The 25,302-nt window shown below is 37.4% G+C and overlaps 1 protein-coding gene across 1 annotated transcript in view; it reads right to left on the bottom strand.

Annotated features, from left to right (window-relative positions):
- Window positions 1-24,788, bottom strand: part of LOC122043624 (indole-3-acetaldehyde oxidase-like) — a 67,589-nt gene extending 42,801 nt beyond the window's left edge. Inside the window, exon 1 of the mRNA XM_042604232.1 lies at window positions 24,717-24,788. Coding sequence (XP_042460166.1) covers window positions 24,717-24,788 — 72 coding nt within the window. The remainder of the gene's footprint in view (window positions 1-24,716) is intronic.
- Window positions 24,789-25,302: the final 514 nt, after the last annotated feature.

Below are 25,302 nucleotides of genomic sequence, written 5' to 3'. Positions count from 1 at the left end.
GTTCTGCTATTAGGCTCCTCTAGTCCAGTGACTCTGCGAGGTAGCCGGTAGACAGTTCTGCTCTGTTAGGCTCCGATGGTCCGGTGACACAGTGTGGTAGCTGGCAAACAGTTTTGCTCTGTTTGGCTCCGTTGGTCCGCTCATGGGTAGTATGACGCAGCGTGGTAGCCGGCGGGGATCCCTTTTTTTACTTACTTAGGGAGATGAGAGCATTGAGCTCTCCCACTTATGATTTGGGGTAAGGAGGATAGGTGTACTCCGACAGCATCCCGTCCACTATGTCACTTATCAGGAGCAGTGATGGAAAGTGCACGGTTGTCACAACCCTACCCACTCAGTCTCACCATCGTGTGTGAGACGACTGACTGACAGTAGGGGTGACCAGGACATGTCATAGGCATCATACACATTGATGTATTTTTTTCTTGTGTTTGCTGCACTTGTTTGTTGCATATTTGGAGGATCCATATGTTTGACATGCATACAGGATTTCTATACCTCTCGGTCTATTATCCATACACCAGGTCCTGGTTAGTATAGTTTTCTCCTATATATTTCAGTTTGCATTTATCATTCCTATATCTGGAGACTGTACGCATAATTATTACCATTGGTTATTTCCTTACTATGCACGTCAGTAGTTACCCGCTGAGGAGTTGACTCACCCCGTTGTTATTACTATTTTCAAGTTGAGGCTATTCGGAGAGTTCCAATCGGTAGTCCTCCTACAGATCGCGAGGATATTTATTTGGTCTTTTGGTTTTTCTTATTATACTATCTAAAATGTGTTTTAGACTTGTTCTGGATTTTTGGCACTTGGATCTTGTATGGTCCTTAATTATCGTTAGGCTTTATTTGGATATGTTCTGCTACATGCGTGCCTGGACGGCAGAAGAGGTGAGTTGATTTTGTTTGCGTTGTTGATTTGTGTTTTATGGGTGTAGTTGAGTAGGATATAAGTTTTGAGCTTTATGGGTGTAGTTGAGTAGGATTTTTGAGATGGTTTTCCTTATCATTACATTAGTTTAGTTTTACTATTAAACTGCGAGGGTGTCTGCTTATTATTTTTATTGTTATTGTTCCAGTCGTGTTAGCCGAGGTATCTGGATGGTTGAAGGAAGTTTCAGATTGTCACCCGTACAGAGGAGATGTTGCCGAAATTTCTTCTAGCAGGGACTACCTGGGCGTGACAATTTATTTGGTATCAGAGTCAAGTTTCGGATACTTGGTTTTCGTATTTTGGTTTTGTGTGTTAATCTGATACTAATATTTTGGTATCAGAGCCTGGTTTGTGAGTCAAACTGGGTACTTTTGGATTTGTACGAATTTCCATTATGTTCATGTTTCGGAATTCCGTTTCGGTTTTGTATGGATTTCCATCGATTTTCTCATACGGGATTCCGAGGTTATGAGGGGGACTGGACAGCGACGGAACATCTCCAGACAACAAATAGGTATAAAGGTAATTTTATAATTTTTATACTTGTAGAAATATCTGAGTTATAACTTAACAGATATGAGGAGATTTACACGAGTAGCTGTGAGACGTGGTGTTGGATGGCCATTTAAGAGGACTTTGGAATCTCTGGCAATAGACTTGCCAGAGTTCCCTACTGGGTTTGAGCCTATCGGTCAGGGACAAACTCAAGATACTACGGGTGCGTCAGGCTCTCAGACCCCGATGGCTCCTTTAGAGGTACCTACCTCAGCTGCACCAGCTGTACCCACCCTTATCGTATTTACGGTACCACCAAGGGTACCACCGGTATACCCGGCACCTGCTCCGGTCGAGCCTACGGCGTACCAGGCACCACCGCCACTTGGACCTATCGTGTACCCGGCACCAGCGGCACCCGCACCCCTAGTGCCTGTTAGACTTTCGAGCCGCAAAAATCACTTTTTGCATTGCGGAAACCTCGAAGCTAGCCACGGATTAGTGCGAAGATAAATAAAATATTCATGTATATGTTTGTCTACACTAGATCTACCTTAGATCTACATGAAAAAGGTTTTACCCTTGTAGTGATGTCGTTCGCTTATTCCGCTTGTCCAAATGGTTGTCGGATCTCATAGAGTGTCAAGTGTACACTCCTCTACACGTATCCACACGGACAAAAGGTGGAGAGAACTATTAGAGTGTATACTAAAAGCCTAGCTTTTGGTATAAACATTTATCTAGAAATAAGAATCACATTGCTCAAATGTCTACATTTATGATAAATGTAGTTGTTCAATTAATTTATATTGTAGATAACATGGTGTGTGGTGTCACACACAGAGGATCATGTTATCAGTACCTTATAAATTATAAACAGTAGCTCACGACCATAATGGAAAGGAACAAACCATTGGAAGGTCGTAGTGTAATTAGGTATTAGTTTATCGTAACTATATAATTACACTAGTACACTTAGAGTGTATTAAGTAGGACCATTAGAGGTTGTTTCTTTTATACTGACTTTATAAAGAAACAAAGACCTCAGTTATTATGGAAGTGTGTGCTCTTAATCCTAATATAATAACAAGCACATATATTTGATATTTATTTCTTTAATTTATCAATGGGTGAGATTTAGTTCGATGAATCAATAAGCCCGATAAGTTGGGAAATGATATCACTTATAGTGTGTGTTGTTGATTATAGAAGGAAACTGTGTCCTAGTAATCTAGGTTGAGAATGTCCCCAAGAGGAGCTCATAAGGATTGTCATGTTAAACCCTGCAGGTGGACTTAGTCCGACATGACGATAAAGTTGAGTGGTACTACTCTTGGAGCTAGATATTAATTAAGTGAGTTGTCAGTAACTTACTTAATTAGTGGACATTTGTTATCTTAAAAACAGGGAGACTAACACACTCATAATAAGAAGGAGCCCAAAATATAATTTGGGATTGGTGCGGTAGTTCAATAATAGTTCTTTAGTGGAATGAATTATTATTGATGAAATTAAGTTGTGTGTTCGGGGCGAACACGGGATGCTTAATTTCATCGGGAGACCAAAACCAATTCCTCCTCTCGGTCCCTATCGTAGCCTCTAGTATATAGAGATTTATACCCACTTTCTTACCCATTCAATGGGGCCGGCCAAGCTAGCTTGGAACCCAAGCTAGGGCCGGCCAAGAACAAATGGATGAACCATGTAGGTGGCCGGCAAAAGCTTGGGTCCCAAGCTTAGGTGGTCGGCCATTAGAATATTAAAAGGGATTTTTATTAAAATTATTTCTTATGTGGATATCAAGATTTTAAAAAGAGAGTTTAAAAATTAAAAATTTCCTTTTATAGCTTTCTACAAAAGATCAAAAGAAGAGATTAATCTCTTTCCTTATTTGTAGATTAAAAGGATGGTTTTAATTTTTGGTAAAAACTTTCTTTATTTGTAAATCATCTACATGTTTAAAAGAGAGTTTAAAATTTGAAATCTTTCCTTATTTGTTGATTAAAGGTGGATTTTAAATTTTAAGAAAACTTTCCTTTTTAATCATGTTCATGATTTAAAAGAGAGTTTAAAATTAAATATTCTCTTTTATAAAGTTTCTACAAAAGATTAAGAAAAGATTTGATATCTTTCCTTATTTGTAGATTAAAAGAGATTTTAATTTTTAGAGATAACTTTCTTTCCACATGTTTAAAAGAAATATTTTAATTTATAAAATTTCCTTTTTATTAACCACCATGAAGGAAAAAATTATTTGAGAAATTTTTATAAATTTTCGGAAGCAAATTAGGAAGTTTTAATTCTTGTATGAATTAAAATTTCCTTGATTAAAGGGATTAAGGTGGCCGGCCATTAACAAATAGAAAAGAAAATTTATTTTTAATTAAATAAATTTTCCTTTTTAATGGCAAAAGAATTAAGGAAGTTTTTATTAAATTTTCCTTATTTGCCAAGACCAAGGATTATAAAAGAGGGGGTAGAGGAGGCTTCAAGGTGAATGTCTCTATTATTTTTCTCCCTCTTTTCTTCTTTGGGTGTGGCCGGCCCTTTCTTTTCTCTCCTATCCTTTGTGTGGCCGAAACTTTCTCATGGTGGAGATAGCTTTGGTGGCCGGATCTAAGAAGGAGAAGAAGGAGAGAAAAGAAGCCTCTTTTCTAGCATCCCTTGGAGCATGGTGGTGGTGGCCGAACTTCTTCATCCTAGAAGAAATTTTGATGGCCAAAACTTTCGAGGAAGAAGAAGGTGCTTGGTGGTTCTCATCTCGGAAGATCGTTGCCCACACAATGTCCGAGGTTAGAAAAGGAATACGGTAGAAGATCAAGAGGTCTTTCTAGAAGGTATAACTAGTAATTTTTCTTTCCGCATCATGCTAGTTATTTATGGAAATAATACTAAATACAAGAGGCTTACGATTCTAGTATTTCGAATATGTTTTTCGAAGTTGTGTTCTTTTGTTTTATTTTTCCTTGTGATTTGATTGTTCTTTTCGGTTAACCTTAAGTTATTTTAGGAAATTAAATATTAGATTTCTATAAAAGGTTTTGTCTAGTCGGTGGTGGTTGCTCCCATATCCAAGAAGGTCATGTGCCTCGCCACGTCAGTACTGGGAACCAATTATGGAAATTAATATTTAATGGAATTAATAACTTAGGTGATTTGGATCAAACGTGTTAAGTTCCGCAGGAGATCCAAGTCTAAACCTAAAAGAACAATTAGATTAAGTTTTGGATCAAACGTGTTAAGTTCTGCAGGCGATCCAAAATTTAATTTAAAAGAACACATGGTAGCTAGGAAAAGGTTCAGACCTTTGTACAAAATTTTTGTACAGTGGAACCTCTAGGTTTTCCGAGTAGCAACCAATAATTGGTACCAGAGCTAGGGTTTTGCCTCTGTGTATTTGGTATTAGTTTAATTATGCACATGTCATACATAATTTGGACAGGTTAATAGTAGGATATGCTAACTTTGTGGATGCAGGATCCAACTATTATGGCTTATAGTTATTATGTGTGTGATTGGACCCTTGGACATGTCAGGGGCATTTTATTGTGTGTGCATGATTGTATCATAAAATACAGCAGGAGCTGTATTTAGTTTTATTAGGATTTTATTTTTTGATCTAGATACATGTACATTCCTTCGAGGAATATAGGATCGAAAAATGTAAAATTCTATTATGTCACGGATCGAGTCTTGCAAGGCGTGGAACCTTTTGAGGACCAGAGGTGCAACGGAACAAGGAGCAAGATGGATGCGACAACTAGACCCGGTGGCGGTGGCCAAAGATGGCAGCAGCTAGGGTTGGCAACACATGGAGGACAGCAATAGATAAAAGTCATAATAGTTGAAAATTAGTTTTTCTATTTATTGCTTTTTATGCTGTGTTGTGTGTGCTTGTTAGTATGTATGTTAGGTAGACTAGCATAGTCAAAATTCCTCACTTTAAATAACTAAGTGGGAGAGGGATTTATTTTAAATAAATTCCACGGTCTCCATTACTGGTTTATAAGTGATGTAACAAGCTTGCGCGTTGGCTCTGAGTGCCTTCCTCCATAACGGATGAGCTTGTTTGCGGATCACTAGATTAAACTTCCATTTTGGATGACTATAGGAAGTTAATTAAGAGCGTGTGATCTTCCCCAACGGAAGGGGCATAATCTTATTAATGGACTTAGTGTCAAGTAATGGTATACACTTAGACACATTTAATAGTATCCTCCCCAACGGAGTCACTACTATCACTTGTGTGACCAAAGGGAAACCAACTATTGATTTGTCATAAAACCAGATTGGCAAGATAATAAAATTAATAAACCCCTCTTACAAATGTTTGAATTAGTATACGTCCACACTAACGTGTCATACAAGATTCATGGTGTTTGAGGTAATTTTATTTGTCAAAAAGTTATATTGACAAAATAGTCAATGGGTAAAACCCTCCTCTTACAAATGATGAATTTGTATACGTCCACACTAATGTGGCATGCAAAATTCACGGTGTTTGAGGTGTTGGTGAATTTAAATAATATTATTTGAGGAATCAATGTTATTTTAAATTCAAAGAGTTTTGACCAAATATTTGATCAAAGACAGATCAACTATTAATTTTATTCGTCATAAAGTAAAGTTGACGAGATAATAAAATTAATGAATAAAATCTCCTCTTCGATTTTGTATACACAAAATTCATGGAGATTTTAAGGAGTTGATCTTGACCAAATATTTTTGTGATTCTTAGGATATTTGTCAATCCCTAGTAGTCATACTATAGAAAAAGACTTAGTAGTCCCAATTGTAATGATTGGAAATAGGACTTGGACATTAAGGTAGACTGTCTTCTTAGAACTAAGAACAATTTAGGTGTATTTAATTCATTAGTTGAAACATGTCTAGTGGTGTTATCTACCAGAACCTGGAGTGTAGATACAAGATATCATTAATCATGTCTGCAATTCATTGCAGGGTTCCAGGAAACCCGACAACTAAATGAAAGGTAAATTACCGTCCACATGGGCACTACTGTAAAAGTGGTAGTTGTTGCAGTGGGAGATGTTTATCCTTTGATAAGAATAAAATATGGATTGTCTTTACGTACCAAGTTTAGAAAGAACCTGATTTCAGTTTCTAAACTATTATAGATATTGTGTCTATTTTGATAACAAAGTTGTTATCAAGAAAAATAGGGAAGTTATCTATTCTGGTATGATGGTTGACAATTTATAATCCAATAACTCCCACGATGCAACAAATGGAAATTAATAACACATCTTCTAATTTTAAGAGAAAGTAACCTTCGGAAATGAACCAATTATATCTTTGGCATCTAAAGCTAGGTTATACTTGAGTAGGATTCATTGGTAGCTGATGAACTTTTGGGTTCATTGGTAGTGGAAATCTTTCCAACCTGCGAGTCTTACTTGGAAGGAAAATAACCAAAAAGCTTTTAAGTCCAAGGGGTATGGAGTCAAAGATATGTTGAAATCGGTTCATTCTGATTTGTGTGATCCTATGACTATCCAGACAAGAGGTAGTATTGAATATTTTGTCTATTTTATAGACAACTATTCAAGATACAAATAAATTTACTTAATGTACCGCAAGACTAAGTACTTTGATTAGTTCAAAGAGTACAAGGTTGATGCGGAGAAATGTTAAAGTAAAAAGTCACTATGGAAGATCGTAGTGGCAAGTACCTCTTTGTAACACCCACTAAGCTTTTAAGATAAGCATATGAATGTAGGATTTTTCCTTAGAAAAATAAAAGGAAGTGGGTTGAAGCAAAAAGAAATAAAATGAAATAAAAAGAAGAGGAGGTCAAGGATTGAACCTTGAACCTCTTATATTATAATTTATAGAATTAATTAGTGGAAACCAATTGGGATAGAGAGAAGATATTGATAGAAAAGAAGAGAAACTCATGATAAGGGTGAGAGTAAAAGCTAGCCAAAAGAAAACAAGAAAAGAGCAAGAGAAAGGCAACTTGCCTTCCTTCCTTCTCTCCCTCTTTCTCTCTTCTCTTGCCGAAAATAAAAGAGGCTAATTAAGGGGATTCATTCCCCCTTATTTCATCATGAATGATGAGAATAAATTAGGAAATAAAATAAAGAAAAGAAAATAGAAAATGGGTTAAGGGAGAAGGAAAACAAAAACCAATTTTGCTACCTCTTCCCCCTTAACATAAAAGGGAGCAAGAAAAGAGAAGAATTCTAATTTTTCTCTCATTTCTCTCATTCTTCCCTCTCCCTCACCGAGAACCCCAGCCCCCTCTCCTCCATCTTCGGCCCCAAGCCAAGGTTTTCTCCTAAGAAAGCCTAAGATACAAGGAGGATTTAGCAAGAGAAACAAGGGAAGGGAACTAGAAGAAGAAGCTACTTCTTCCATCACCATACCTTAGATCCACAAGCGAAAATGATGTAAGCTTCCCCTCACCTGTGGTACAAGGCTTTTTATGTGATTTTCGAATTTTATGAGGATTAGAAAACCTAGAATAGAATTTAAGAAAATTCGGCCAAAGAAGAGTTTTCAAGTCTAGGAAGGTTTGAACAAGTCCTCATTTCGTGATATTTTTCTATGCTATGTAGGAAGGTTTTCCTCCATGTTTTTATACCTATATGATGCTTGGTCAGAGGAGTACCTAACCCTAGAATTTCGGCCAAAAATATTTTAAAGAGGATAGGGAAATCATTGTTTAACCAAACTAGTACAAGATTCCCTCCATGAATTACTAAGGATCTTTTGTTGGTTTTCTTGCTTGAAAGTTACTTGGAACCAAAGGAAATCCCCTCATATGTTTCGGCCAAGAAAAGAGCTTAGGGTTAGGAAGACCTTTAAATTTAAGTAACCATGTTTATATGATAGAATATAGAGTTCTCTTAAAGAATTTGCATGTTGAATATTGCTAGAAATTCATGAACTCTTCATTAAGATTTTCGGCCATGTTAAGATGGATAGCTTAGGAAAGCTTAAACAAAATTTTAACATGCTCAAGACCTCTGTGATATTAAGATATGAAAGTGGTTTAATGCTCTCATGCTTAATTAGGGTATAGAGATTTTAGTTACATGATATATGACTTGTAAGGTCACAAGGGTCCTAGCTTGTTTATGAACCAAATTTGTATATGATGTTCTTAGTAATTTTTGCCATGAAACTTACTTAGGTTTTCCATGCTTTAGGCTACTTAAAACCTAGTTTAGAGAATGGTACGTTTCGGCCATGAGGAAAAATAAAAGAAAAAAAAAGAAAGAAACCTAGGAAGCCTAAAACACAATGCACATGTATGTTTATTATGCTTGTCTTCATACATGCTATGAAACTTGTATGACTTCCTATGCTTTTAGGCTATTTGAAGCTAAGTTAACCACTGATGGGTCTCGGCCAAGTAGGGTTTAAATGACCTAGAGGCCTTAGAATTTAAACCAATTGTGTTAAAAATGCTTCTTATGGAAATATGATAATGTGTAGATTGTGTCACATGTTTGTATAATTTTTCCATGACCTAAATGGACCATTGTAAGTCTCGGCCATGAAGGGATAGATGCCCTAGAAACCCTAGAACAAAAATTAAATATGCTCATGTCACTCTACATGAAATATGATAAGTAGAAAGCCAAAGTTCTCATGCTATATGTTGTTTAATGACCTAGAATGAGGCTAGGGTAAGTTTCGGCCATACCCTTTGTATGATGCCTCATTATAAATTTATACATGATGTTAGTTCAAGTTCACATGCTTGTATGCTTGTTTTTAGCCCTAATGAATACTTGTGAAATTTTGGTCATGACATATGTTAAGGGCTTGAAGAACTTAGGAACTAGCTCAAATATGCTTACTATGTTACTTGGAAAAAAATGCTATAAATATGGTTTAAGGTTTCCATGCTTTCATGACATTTGGGACCTTGTTTCACACCTGATAGGGTTCGGCCACATGAAAGTTAGGGACTTGGAGAACTTAGAAACCAAGTTAATCATTCTTATAATGCTTCCTCTGAAATTGATGTGATGATAATTTAGGTTCCACATGCTTGGAGGTTGTTTTTACCTAAATTGAGATCTAAGGGGGTTCAGCCATGATAAAAACCCAAGGGATTAGGAAGCTTAGAACCCAAGTTAACTATGTTACCATGTTTCTTATGATAGTATAATCACATGATACACCCTTATGCTTAAACATGTATGCTTGTGATTTATGCTTTCCATGATATGATATGTGCTTAGAAATATGCATGCTTTTATGATATGCTATGTGGATAGAAATATGCATGCTTTGATGATATGCTATGTGCTTAAAATATACATGCTTTTATGATATGCTATGTGGTGAAAATATGCATGCTTTTATGACATGATATATGCCTAAGTGATGCATACCTTTATGATATGATGTATGCCTAAGTGATGTATACTTTTATGACATGATGTATGCCTAAGTGATGCATACTTTTATGACATGATGTATGCCTAAGTGATGCATACTTTTATGATATGATGTATGCCTAAGTGATGCATACTTTTATGATATGATGTATGCCTAAGTGATGCATACTTTTATGATATGATGTGTGTCTAAGTGATGCATGCTTTTATGATGTGTGATATGTATAAGTATGACATGTACTTACTTTATGTGGCTTGTACCAAAGGTGGGCTCCATAAGCGCCCCGGGGTCGTTGGAATAAGACTCGGGCCTCGTTAGGGATGGGCTCCTAAGTGCCCCTAGGTCGATGGAGTAAGACTCGGGCCTAGTATGTTTGCCTTGTAGGGTTCAGGACTTGCTACCTTGGACCTACATAGGTTGCGCGCAATATGTAATTGGTACATAGCCGGGATCCCCTTTAAGTTGATAATATGTTCAAGTATATATGTAAGAAGAAATGGTTTTAAAGATCATGAGACATACACATGTTTTTCGGATACATGTTTTCAAAATCATATTGCATTTACTTTATGATCATGTTGAGATGATGCTATGATTTATGATATGTCATGATTAGATATGATTATGTTATGTTTCATGCTATGCTTTAAGAGCTTGATATGCCATGCTACCTTATGATGATGCTATGATATGCCATGATTAGATATGATTATGTTATGTATCATGCTATGCTTTAAGAGATGATATGTCATGACTAGTTATGATTTTGTTACGTTGCATGATATGCTTAAAGAGTATGATATGTTATGCCATGACTAATTGAGATCACGTTATGTTGAGATATTCTTTGACCATGTGATGATTTTCGGTTTTAGTGAGTAGGAAAGGAACTTACTGAGCCCTGAGTGCTCACGGCTTACTTTCCTTGTACCACAGATAAAGGTAAAAGCTGGATGAGCTAAAGGAGCAGCAGGAGAGGCAAGGAGATGTGTGTGGCGGTGGCTAGGCAACCAAATAAGAACCTGCTTTAAGAACTTTTTAAGAATTACGCTTTGGTTTTGTAAAAATTGTAGTACTATATGGGTGACTCGATGTTATGTTTCTATTTATCTTGTTATCATGTTATGGAAACCATATTAGTGTAGTTCGGATTTGAAAACAAAAAGAAAAGTTTTTATTAAACTAAGAAAGTTATTTTAAGTCTTCCGCTGTAATATGTACGTAGAGTATCGTTGCCCCGTCCCTTAGGGTTAGCAGGGAGGGCGGGCGTTACACTCTTGAGAGATTTTAGGAATCACTTATCAAAAGTTGGATTTCAATCCCAACTAATTGCATCTGGTACACCCCAACAGAATGGTGTAGTAGAAAGAAGGTAAAGGACTCTTATGGAATAATTAGATAGATGATGAGTTATTTAGAAAATTACCAAATTTATTTTAAGGATAAACTCTGAAAATGAAAGTGAACATAGTACCTTCCAAGTTAGAACTCTCTACTCATATAGAATTGCTGAATAGGTGAAAACCTGTTTTGAAGCATATTCGGATTCGGGTAATCCAGCACATATGTTAAAGAGAGACAATGATAAGTTGGATAGGAGTTCACTTGTTTGTAAGTTATCCTAAATAAACAAAAGTAGGTTTATAGTCTTAAAAATCAGAAGGTCATTGTTAGCATCAATGACTGATTTTTAGAAAAATGACTATATAATGAACCACGTGCTCATAAGTAAATTTGTAATAAAGGACATGTCTAACCTAGTACCAACTGTACAAGATGAGATACTACAAGAAAATTGCAACACGTATCACAAATGATACACAATTGCAGAAAGTGCCTTGTCGTAGTGGGAGGGTTGTTAGGCAACCTAAATAGGTTCATGTTTTGGGAGAGTTTTTGGATTCGATCCCTGGAGGATATGAACCTGATCTCCGGTCATATGATGAAGTACTCCAAGATAAAGATGCAAGCATCTTGGCCAAGAGTAATGAATAACAGAATTAGAATATATGTATTCTAATAAAATCTGGAAGCTTGTAGAATCACCAAATGGTGTAAAAGTCGTTGGGTGTAAAAAGGTCTATAATAGGAAAAGAGGGATAGACAGGAAGGTAGAAACTTTCAAAGCAAGGCTAGATGAAAAAGGAAATTTTTTCACTGGTAGTCATGCTTAAGTCTATCCGGATTCTTTTATCTATTTGGTAAGTGGATGTCAAGACAGCATGGAAGTCTTGAAGAAAGCATCCATATAAAGCAACCAGAAGGGTTCATTGCAAAGGGCTAAGAGCATCTTGTGTGCAAGCTCAATCAGTCTATGGACTGATACAAAGTTTTGAGGTCTTGGAACATCCAGTTTATCAAAGTAATCCAGACCTATGGATTTATTGAGTAAACGGATAAGTCTTGTGTATACAAAAGATGTAATGGAAACGTGGTGGTATTTCTTGTACTATACGTAGATAACATTTTTGGTAGTTGGAAACAATATCAAAATGTTGTCAGAAGTAAGGGTATGGTTGTCCAAATAATTCGATATAAAGGACTTGGGAGAATGTATATATTTTTGAGATCAAAGTAATAAGGGATCGCAAGAAAAAATATATTTTACTTATCCCAAGCTTGATACATCGGAATTATCCTTGCTCATTTTAAGCATGCAAAACTCCTAGAAAGGTTTCTTACCTTTTAAGCATGGAGTGTCTTTATGTAAAGAGATGTCTTCGATGACATCAAAGGAGATTGAGGACATGTAGGCAGTTCTTTATGCTTCGGCAGTTAGACAACCTAATGTATGCTATGCACGAGATCAGAAATTTGTTTTGCCAAGGGCATAGTTAGCAGATATCAAAGTAACCCTAGACAAGGACATTGGACTGCAGTAAAGCATATATTAAAGTACCTTAGAGGAACTAGAGATTATATGCTAGCTTACAAGGCAGTTAATTTGGTCCCTGTGGGTTGCATGGATTTTGACTTCCAATCGGATAGGGACAATAATAAGTAAACCCCGGGGTTTTGTGCTTACTTTAGGAGGTAAAGTCATAACTATGGAAGAGTGATAAGCATAGGTGTTTTTCTGGACTCCACCATAGAAGCTTAGTATATGGCAAGCCTCTGAGGAAGCCATAAAAGCTGAATGACTTAATTACCTCAAGATAGACTTAGATATGATTTCTAGTTTGTCCAAAGATTATTACAATTTTTTGTAATAATAATGGTGCAGTAACAAACTAGAAGAAACCATGAGTCTATAAGGCAAGTAAACACAATAGAGCGCAAGTACCACCCAATACGAGAAATCGTATAAACGAGGAGAAGTTGTTGCCGCCTAGATTGCATCAGGTGATGACCTATAGATCCTTTCACTGAGGTCCTTAAGGCGAGAGCTTTTAATGGACATGTTGAAGGGTTGGGAATCAGATGTATGGCAGCAGATATGGCAGCTTAGTCTTTTAGTATAAGTGGGAGATTGTTAGAGTGCATACTAAAAGCCTAGCTTTTGGTATAAACATTTATCTAGAAATAAGAATCACATTGGTCAAATGTCTACATTTATGATAAATGTAGTTGTTCAATTAATTTATATTGTAGATAACATGGTGTGTGGTGTCACACACAGAGGATCATGTTATCTTATAAATTATAAACAGTAGCTCACGACCATAATGGAAAGGAACAAACCATTGGAAGGTCGTAGTGTAATTAGGTATTAGTTTATCTTAACTATATAATTACACTAGTACACTTAGAGTGTATTGAGTAGGACCATTAGAGGTTGTTTCTTTTATACTGACTTTATAAAGAAACAAAGACCTCAGTTATTATGGAAGTGTGTGCTCTTAATCCTAATATAATAACAAGCACATATATTTGATATTTATTTCTTTAATTTATCAATGGGTGAGATTTAGTTCGATGAATCAATAAGCCCGATAAGTTGGGAAATGATATCACTTATAGTGTGTGTTGTTGATTATAGAAGGAAACTGTGTCCTAGTAATCTAGGTTGAGAATGTCCCCAAGAGGAGCTCATAAGGATTGTCATGTTAAACCCTGCAGGTGGACTTAGTCCGACATGACGATAAAGTTGAGTGGTACTACTCTTGGAGCTAGATATTAATTAAGTGAGTTGTCAGTAACTTACTTAATTAGTGGACATTTGTTATCTTAAACACAGGGAGACTAACACACTCATAATAAGAAGGAGCCCAAAATGTAATTTGGGATTGGTGCGGTAGTTCAATAATAGTTCTTTAGTGGAATGAATTATTATTGATGAAATTAAGTTGTGTGTTCGGGGCGAACACGGGATGCTTAATTTCATCGGGAGACCAAAACCAATTCCTCCTCTCGGTCCCTATCGTAGCCTCTAGTATATAGAGATTTATACCCACCTTCTTACCTATTCAATGGGGCCGGCCAAGCTAGCTTGGAACCCAAGCTAGGGTCGGCCAAGACCAAATGGATGAACCATGTAGGTGGCCGGCCAAAGCTTGGGTCCCAAGCTTAGGTGGTCGGCCACTAGAATATTAAAAGAGATTTTTATTAAAATTATTTCTTATGTGGATATCAAGGTTTTAAAAAGAGAGTTTAAAAATTAAAAATTTCCTTTTATAGCTTTCTACAAAAGATCAAGAGAAGAGATTAATCTCTTTCCTTATTTGTAGATTAAAAGGATGGTTTTAATTTTTGGTAAAAACTTTCTTTATTTGTAAATCATCTACATGTTTAAAAGAGAGTTTAAAATTTGAAATCTTTCCTTATTTGTTGATTAAAGGTGGATTTTAAATTTTAAGAAAACTTTCCTTTTTAATCATGTTCATGATTTAAAAGAGAGTTTAAAATTAAATATTCTCTTTTATAAAGTTTCTACAAAAGATTAAGAAAAGATTTGATATCTTTCCTTATTTGTAGATTAAAAGAGATTTTAACTTTTAGAGATAACTTTCTTTCCACATGTTTAAAAGAAATATTTTAATTTATAAAATTTCCTTTTTATTAACCACCATGAAGGAAAAAATTATTTGAGAAATTTTTATAAATTTCCGGAAGCAAATTAGGAAGTTTTAATTCTTGTGTGAATTAAAATTTCCTTGATTAAAGGGATTAAGGTGGCCGGCCATTAACAAATAGAAAAGAAAATTTATTTTTAATTAAATAAATTTTCCTTTTTAATGGCAAAAGAATTAAGGAAGTTTTTATTAAATTTTCCTTATTTGCCAAGACCAAGGATTATAAAAGAGGGGGTAGAGGAGGCTTCAAGGTGAATGTCTCTATTATTTTTCTCCCTCTTTTCTTCTTTGGGTGTGGCCGGCCCTTTCTTTTCTCTCCTCTCCTTTGTGTGGCCGAAACTTTCTCATGGTGGAGATAGCTTTGGTGGCCGGATCTAAGAAGGAGAAGAAGGAGAGAAAAGAAGCCTCTTTTCTAGCATCCCTTGGAGCATCGTGGTGGTGGCCGAACTTCTTCATCCTAGAAGAAGTTTTGATGGCCAAAACTTGCGAGGAAGAAGAAGGTGCTTGGCGGTTCTCATCTCGGAAGATCGTTGCCCACACAACGTCCGAGGTTAGAAGAGGAATACGGTAGAAGATCAAGAGGTCTTTCTAGAAGGTATAACTAGTAATTTTTCTTTCCGCATCATGCTAGTTATTAATGGAAATAATACTAAATACAAGAGGCTTACGATTCTAGTATTTCGAATATGTTTTTCGAAGTTGTGTTCTTTTGTTTTATTTTTCCTTGTGATTTGATTGTTCTTTTCGGTTAGCCTAAAGTTATTTTAGGAAATTAAATATTAGATTTCTATAAAAGGTTTTGTCTAGTCGGTGGTGGTTGCTCCCATATCCAAGAAGGTCATGTGCCTCACCACGTCAGTACTGGGAACCAATTATGGAAATTAATATTTAATGGAATTAATAACTTAGGTGATTTGGATCAAACGTGTTAAGTTCCGCAGGAGATCCAAGTCTAAACCTAAAAGAACAATTAGATTAAGTTTTGGATCAAATGTGTTAAGTTCCGCAGGCGATCCAAAATTTAATTTAAAAGAACACATGGTAGCTAGGAAAAGGTTCAGACCTTTGTACAAAATTTTCGTACAGTGGAACCTCTAGGTTTTCCGAGTAGCAACCAATAAGAACCACTTAGAGTGTGCTAGTACCCTTGAGAGGTCTCGGCAATGGAGGAGAAGAAGAGAAAGATAAAGAAAGGAGGAAAAAGAAGAAGCCTTGAATGCACATCTAATGTGGTCGGCCACTTAATGTAGCATCTTATACCTTCATGTAATACCAAGAGTCATGGCTCTTGGTCTTCCTCATGAGGTGGCACATAATGATGTAGCCTTGATGATGTGGAACATCATCATTGGTCGGCCCATGCCAAGTCACAATGAGGTGGCATTTAGTTAAGTCAAACTTGACCCTTCATCTTCCCTCTCAAGTCAAGTCAAATTTGATCTCTTATCTCCCATTGTTGATCAAATCTAACATTTGATTCAAATCAATTTAATTTAATGAATCTCTATTCATTGGTTTAAATTGACTCAATGAATCATAGTCTAAACTAGACTCATTCGACACATGAATCAAATTGAGTCCAACTCAATTAGTCTAATTTGGATTACTCTTAATCCAATTTGGTTCATCACATGAACCTAATCATCTTGGTCCATCATATGAACCTAATCTCCATGTAACTGCCCTTTGTGTGTGACCCTATAGGTTCTTGTAACGTTGGCAATGCTCCTAAACTCATTTAGAAACATAAGTAATGAGCGGTATCTAGCAACACATCATTACTACCCAAGTTACAAGAATGTTGAGATCCAACATCACCATTGTGACTATTAATTATGACTCTCACAATATGTGACAATGTTCTTCTATCCTTGACATCTAAATTGATCAATTGAGGTATAGACCATGTCATCCTCTAATCAATTTATGTCTTAAACTCCAAGTAGACTCACTCTAATTAAATGAGCTTAATATCTCATATTGATCTATTTGGGCATGACCATGCACTTAGTGGTCTCACTCTATCAAGAATCATGATGTCACTCCCATTATATAGGAGGGATAGATCTCATCTACATCACTCACATCCCTCCACATAATTTGTTACATACCCAATAGTCGCCTTTATAGTCCACCCATTTACGGGTGACGTTTGACGAAGCCAAAGTATGCAACTCCTTATCTAGGGAACCATGGTGACTTCAGGTCTAAGGACTAGTAGTCATACTAATAGCCACATGAGAAAGTATATGACACTCATATAACGATCCATGATACTGTCTCATGGCAGATCATTCAGTATACATTCTCCAATGCATACCCATGTGTCAACTTGATATCTAATATCCATGACTTATGAGATCAAGTCATCGAGTTGATCTACATGCTAGTCTCATCGCATTAACATTGTCCCTGAATGTTAATACTTGACTAGGAATGATTAAGAGTAGTGTTCTCTATATTATCTCATTATCAATTCAACCAATCGATTGATATAGATAAGAACCTTCTACTCAAGGACGTTATTATACTCAATTATTTGGCACCAATACAAGTAAGTATAATAACCATAAAGAAATGTCTTTATAAATATATATAGGAATATGATACATCGAGACCATACAACAATCATCACATGATCGGCTCTAGGGCTCTCACTAACAATCTCCCACTAGCACTAGTGCCAATCAGGGTAGTCTCTAACACCCAATGACCTAGTGTGACCATTATGCTTTCTCTGTGCCAAAGCCTTGGTCAAGGGATCAGCGATGTTAGCCTCTGTGGGTACTCTGCAAATTTTCACATCTCCTCTATCGAGGATCTCTCGAATGAGATGGAAGCGCTGTAGTATGTGTTTGGTCCGCTGGTGTGAACGAGGTTCCTTAACCTGCGCAATTGCTCCATTATTGTCACAATAGAGCTCTATAGGATCTGTTATGCTAGCAACCACCCCAAGCTCAATAATGAACTTGTGGATCCAAACTGCCTCCTTTCATGCTTCTGATGCAGTAATATACTCGGCCTCTGTTGTAGAATCAGTAACTGTGTCCTGCTTTGAACTCTTCTAGCTCACAGCACCACCATTCAAGCAAAACACGAACCCAGACTGTGATTTATAATCATCCTGGTCAGTTTGGAAGCTGGAATCACTGTAACCCTTTACAGTTAGCTCGCCATCGCCTCCAAATATCAAGAAATATTCTTTAGTCCTTCTCAAGTACTTAAGAATATTCTTGACCGCTATCCAGTGGCGTTCACCTGGATCTGACTGGTATCTGCTTGTCATGCTCAAAGTATACGAAACATCAAGTCGAATACATAGCATAGCGTACATGATAGATCCTATGGCTGAAGTATAAGGGATCTTATCCATGCAGTCTCTCTCCTCTCTAGAAGAGGGACTTTGAGTCTTCGAAAGACTCACACCATGTGACATCGGTAGAAATCCTTTCTTGGAATTCTGGATAGCAAACCGTAGTAATACCGGGTCAATATATGTACTTTGACTTAGGTCAAGCAATCTCTTAGATCTATCTCTATAGATCTTTATGCCTAGAATACAGGCTGCTTTACCTAAGTGCTTCATTGAGAAACAATTCCCCAGCCAAGTCTTTACAGACTGTAGCAAAGGGATGGTATTTCCAATGAGTAGAATGTCATCCACATACAATACAAGGAAGACAACTGTGTTCCCAACAACCTTCTTGTAGACACAAGGTTCATCTTCATTCTTGATGAAACCAAACTATTTGATCGCATCATCGAATCGAAGATTCCAACTCTGAGAAGCTTGCTTTAGTCCATAAATGGATTTATGCAGCTTGCATACTCTGCCAGTATGCAGTAGATCTACAAAACCCTCAAGTTGTGTCATGTACACATCCTCGAGCAAGTTTTCATTTAGAAACGTGGTTTTGACATCCATCTACCAGATCTCATAATTGTGGTATGCTGCAATAGCAAGCATGATCCGAATGGACTTAAACATCGCTACTAGAGAAAAAGTTTCATCATAGTCAATACCATGAATTTGCTTGAAACCTTTAGCTACCAAACGACCCTTATAGGTAATAAGTCCATCCATGTCAGTCTTTCTCTTAAAGAGCCACTTATACCTAATGGGTATGACGCCTTCAGGTGGATCAACCAAAGTCTATACTTGGTTGGTGTACATGGATTCCATCTCGGATCTCATGGCCTCTAGCCATTTCTCAGAATCTGGTCTCATCACAGCTTCCTGATAGGAGGTAGGCTCATTCTCAACGAGCATAACGTCATCATGGTCAGACAAGAGAAAAGAGTATCTCTCAGGCTGACGACATATCCTGTCAGACCTGCGAAGAGGTAGGTCTACTTGAACTGGTTGTTGTTGCTCAACTCCTTGTGCAACAATCTTTTGTGGTTCCAGTTTAACATCCATCAAGGCTTCAGTGCTATGGTACATATCTTGAACTTTTTCAAGATCGAACGTATTCCCACTAGTTTTTCTATAAACAAAGTCTTTTTCTAGAAAAACCCCAGTCTTAGCCACAAACACTTTGTGGTGACTGGGAATGTAGAAGTAATATCTCTTCGTTTCCTTGGGATATCCTATAAAATAGCACTTATCAGATTTGAGTCCCAGTTTGTCCGAGACTTGATGTCGAACGTAAGCCTCACAACCCCAAATCCTCATAAAAGATATCTAGGCATCTCTCCCAGTCCATATCCTATATGGTGTCTTTATCACAGCTTTGGATGGAACACAGTTAAGTGTGAAGGCTGCTGTGTCTAGACCATATTCCCAAAAAGATACAGGAAAATCTGTGTGACTCATCATAGATCGTACCATATCTAATAGGATACGATTCCTCCTTTCGGATACACCATTCCACTATGGTATTCCAGGAGTAATGAGTTAGGATAGAATCCCACACTCAGCTAGATAGTCACGAAACTCATGGCTAAGGTATTCACCACCTCGATCTGATCGAAGTATCTTCATACTCTTGCCTAGCTGGTTTTGTACTTCATTCTTGAATTCTTTGAACTTTTTAAAGGATTGTGACTTATGTGTCATCAGATACACATAACCATATCTACTGAAGTCATCAGTAAATGTAATGAAGTACCTATAACCACCTCTGGCAGTGACATTGAAAGAGCCACATACATCACTATGTATAAGTCCTAACAAGTCAGTTGCTCTTTCACTGTGTCCACTAAAGGGAGTCTTAGTCATCTTGCCCAGTAGGCATGACTCGCATGTCTCATATGATTCAAAATCAAATGAGTCCAGCAAACCATCTTTATGGAGCTGAGATAAGCGATTCTTATTTATATGACCTAAGCGACAATGCTAGAGATAGGTTCGGTTCATTTCATTTGACTTGAACCTTTTGGTACTTATGTTATAGATAGGGTTCTCTAAGTCTAGAATGTAGAGTCCGTTCATCAGAGATGCACTACAATAGAATATATCGTTTAAATAAATTGTACAACATTTGTTCTTTATTATAAACAAAAAGTCTTTCTTGTCTAAACAAGAAACTGAAATGATGTTCTTTGTGAGAGCAGACACATAACAACATTCATCTAATTCTAGTACAAGCCCAGAGGGAAGAGATAGAAAGTAAGTTCCTACAGCAACAGCAGCAACCCGTGTTCCATTGCCTACTCGTAGGTCCACCTCGCCCTTTGTCAATGCCCTGCTATTTCTCAGCGCTTGCACATTAGTACAAATGTGAGAAGCACATCCGGTATCTAATACTCACGATGAAGAAATAGAAAGATTGACTTCTATAACATATATACCTGAAGTAGAAATCTCATTTCTCTTCTTCTTAAGATCTTCCAAGTATCCTTTGTAGTTCCTCTTCCAATGCCCGATCTGACCGCAGTGGAAGCAAGTAGCATCCTTGGCAACACCTCCTTAAGGTTTCATTACCTCGCCTTTGCCCTTGGCTTGGGACTTTCCCTTACTTTTAGGCTTGCCCTTGCCTTTATGTTTTTGCACCATCAGAATGGAGTTGGGCTTTACCTTCTTAAGGTTGAGCTCAGCAGTTCGTAACATGCTTAGCAGCTCAGGCAGTGGCTTATCAATTTCATTCATATTGTAATTTATGATAAATTAACTGTAACTTTCTGGCAAGGATTGCAAGATCAAGTTAGTGGTCAGTTCTTGGCTAAGTGGGAATCCCAACCTCTGTAGGTTCTCTATGTACCCAATCATCTTGAATACATATGGACCTACGGGAGTTCCATCTTGCATCTTGCACTGAAACAGTGATTTAGAGATCTCGAATCTCTCGTGCCTTGCTTGTCCTTGATATAGTTGACGAAGATGTTCAACCATATCATAAGCAGTCATCAACTCGTGTTGCTTCTGAAGCTCAGAATTCATGGTTGCGAGCATGAGGCATATAAGCATCTCGGTCAGCTCGCGTGGCAATGGCAGGAGGTGCCTCCGGAATGGGCTGCTCTAGGACGTACAGTTTTCTTTCTTGTGTGAGAACGATTCTCAGATTCCTGTACCAGTCTAGGAAATTAGCTCCATTGAGCTTGTCCTTGTCAAGGACATAACATAGGGAGAAAATGTTCGTGTTTGTCGACATGGCAATCTACAACATAAATAAAGTAGAGAGTAAATATCATATTCCACTTATCATTTAATTAGACCTTTAACTAAATGATGCTCCCACTGAATTATAGAGCTTTTGTAGAATCAAATCATGGATGTGGTCAAACCACACTACTAGATTCATACCAATTAGTTATAATTCTCGTGGGACAAGATCCACATCATACTACGCCTTGAGTTAGCTTTGGCTAAATCGCCCAAGACTTAGTATGATCGGTAGATAACTAATTATCAATTACATCTTTATGCAACTCTTGTTTATAGGATCAAGATAAATGTGATCTTTATCCTATCTTTCCAACCGTTGGAAAATTGCTATAGTTTTACCCGATCCAATTGAGTTAACTAGTTATACTCAATCTAATTGAGTTTGTTCTCACCCAAGCTTTGATAGGCGGGACCAAGATTGTCCCTCTGCACCCTACCAAGATAATATGCGTTGCTCTGTTTAGGCAGATTCAACAACAACAAATGATCAAGGTAGTGATGGTTATCAAAACTTGGTAGGCATTTCAAGTTGACTTGATTAAGATCTAATATAATCATGAATATGTATCATATATGCATTAAGGCACTAATTACCCTACATTAGCATGCATCACATACACATAAGTATATATATATATATATATATATATATATATATATATATATATATAAATACTGATTAATCAATTTATGATGAGGTCATGACCCTACTACGATCTTCTCAAGCCAATGAAAAGATCAGACGGTCAACCTAGGGTCAACGACTTCTTCAAGTGCCTCCTTTTGACCGTCATGTGTTGACAGCACCCTCCTCGTAACTCCTTCTTGAGTGGACCTTCCACCGCTTCATTTTGTACATTACAAATATGAAAATCGAGTTATATTCGAGTCTAAAATCTATTTACAATAGGAACATAATAAGGAAGGCACAACGCGCAGATCGCATATCGTATACAACACGCACAATATAAAAAATGGCGTGCAGGCCATATTATGAATTACAACACAATTTTAACCAATCATATTAGGGTTTTTGGGCCATGACCATCACAATATCATATATAATTCTAAATTATGTATTTTACATAAATTTCTATAATTTTACTACTGTTTTATCAATTTATGAGTCACAACTTCTTAGCGGCCCCGTTTAGCTATTTTCGGGCGCGATCGCGAGACAATGCCCCTTGCGGGGTTAGGGGCAGCGCCCCTTCTCGCAAAATGAATATTGTGAGTGTCCCAAACTGATCTAATAGTGTCTTAAGTTGCTGTCCCAAAAAAAATAATTTTATTTGGGCGAAACCTTGCCGTTTCAGAAGGTTTTTCTTGGTATTTCAAACCTACAAGTGTCCAAACACTTGTTGCTTCACCTCTACAAGAAAAATACTCACAAAATCTATAATAGTAGAAAATTTTTAGAAACTTACAGAGCTAAAACCTTTTCATAATAACAAATGCAAACATGCACAAGCTTCGCACGTGGCTTTGATACCACTGTTAGCAATTCGAGCCGCAAAAATCGCTTTTTGCGTTGCGGAAACCTCGAAGCTAGCCACGGATCGGTGCGAAGATAAATAAAATATTCATGTACATGTTTGTCTACACTAGATCTACTTTAGATCTACATGAAAAAGGTTTTACCCTTGTAGCGATGCCCTTCGCTTATCCCGCTCGTCCAAATGGTTGTCGGATCTCGTAGAGTGTCAAGTGTATACTCCTCTACACGTATCCACACGGACAAAAGGTGGAGAGAACCACTTAGAGTGTGCTAGCACCCTTGAGAGATCTCAGCAATGGAGGAGAAGGAGAGAAAGATGAAGAGAGAAGGAAGAAGAAGAAGCCTTGAATGCACATCTAATGTGGCCTACCACTTAATGGGGCATCTTATACCTTCATGTAATATCAAGAGTCATGGCTCTTGGTCTTCCTCATCAGGTGGCACATAATGATGTAGCCTTGATGATGTGGAACATCATCATTGGTCGGCCCATGCCAAGTCACAATGAGGTGGCATTTAGTTAAGTCAAACTTGACCCTTCATCTTCCCTCTCAAGTCAAGTCAAACTTAACCTCTTATCTCCCATGGTTGATCAAATCTAAACTTTGGTTCAAATCAATTTAATTTAATGAATCTCTATTCATTGGTTTAAATTGACTCATTGAATCATAGTCTAAACTAGACTCATTCGACACATGAATCAAATTGAGTCCAACTCAATTAGTCTAATTTAGATTACTCTTAATCCAATTTGGTTCATCATATGAACCTAATCCTCTTGGTCCATCATATGAACCTAATCTCCATATAACTGCCCTTTGTGTGTGACCCTATAGGTTCTTGTAATGTTGGCAATGCTCGTAAACCCATTTAGAAACATAAGTAATGAGCGGTATCTAGCAACACATCATTACTACCCAAGTTACAAGAATGTTGAGATCCAACATCACCATTGTGACTACTAATTGTGACTCTCACAATATGTGGCAATGTCCTTCTATCCTTGACATCTAAAATGATCAATTGAGGCATAGATCGTGTCATCCTCTAATCAATCTATGTCTTGAACTCCAAGTATACTCACTCTAATCAAATGAGTTCAATATCTCATATTGACCTATTTGGGCATGCCCATGCACTTAGTGGTCTCACTCTATCAAGAATCATGATGTCACTCCCATGATATAGGAGGGATAGATCCCATCTACATCACTCACATCCCTCCGCATAATTTGTTACATACCCAGTAGTCGCCTTTATAGTCCACCCATTTACGGGTGACGTTTGACGAAGCCAAAGTATGCAACTCCTTATGTAGGGAACCATGGTGATTTCAGGTCCAATGACTGATTGTCATACTAATAGTCACATGAGAAAGTATATGACACTCATATAATGATCCATGATACTTTCTAATGACGGGTCATTTAATATACATTCTCTAATGCATACTCATGTGTCAACTTGATATCTAATATCCATAACTTGTGAGATCAAGTCATCAAGTTGACCTACATGCTAGTCTCATCGCATTAACATTGTCCCTGAATGTTAATACTTGACTAGGAATGATTAAGAGTGGTGTTCTCTATATCATCTCATTATCAATTCAACCAATCGATTGATATAGATAAGAATTTTCTACTCAAGGACGCTATTATACTCAGTTATTTGCAAGTAAGTATAATAACCATAAAGAAATACCTTTATAAATATATATAGGAATATGATACATCGAGACCATACAACAATCATCACATGATCGGCTCTAGGGCTCTCACTAACAGTGCCTACAGTGTACCCAGCACCCGCACCAGTGGTGCCGATTGCTCCATTCCCGATACCACCACCTACCATACCTCTAGCCACGACCATTCATATCGACCCTGCAGTACCACCAGTGGTACATGCTCCAGCTTATGCAGCAGTACCGGGAGTACCTCCCCCGATCTATCCAACGTTACTACTTGTACCACCTGCTCCGGGGATTCCGCCAGTTCCCGCGATGATCCCCACCCACCTCACTGATATTGTCGCGGCACGAGCCTGCATCCCAGTATTGGCAGAGTCGATGAAGAGTCGATACACACTCTTCCGAGGAGAGATTGATCCGAGTGTGGCCCAATCTTGGGTAGAGACCATGGTGCGGACCTTCTTCTACATGGCTTGCTCCGAGTGGGAGAAAGCAAAGCTAGCTACTTTCCATTTACAGGATGAGGCCGACACCTGGTGGGTTATGCATCGTTCCATCATAGGCGAGCAGAACATCACCTAGGCCAGATTCAGAGAGGCTTTTGAGAGCCGCTACTTCCCACGGGCATATCAAATGACTCACCGACAAGATTTTCTGAGTCTACGGCAGAACAACCAC

Source organism: Zingiber officinale, chromosome 2A (assembly GCF_018446385.1).
Source record: "Zingiber officinale cultivar Zhangliang chromosome 2A, Zo_v1.1, whole genome shotgun sequence".
NCBI classification, from domain to species: Eukaryota; Viridiplantae; Streptophyta; class Magnoliopsida; order Zingiberales; family Zingiberaceae; genus Zingiber; species Zingiber officinale.
The sequence above is the reverse complement of the archived record's forward strand: the minus strand, read 5'-3'. Positions and strand labels throughout refer to the sequence as shown.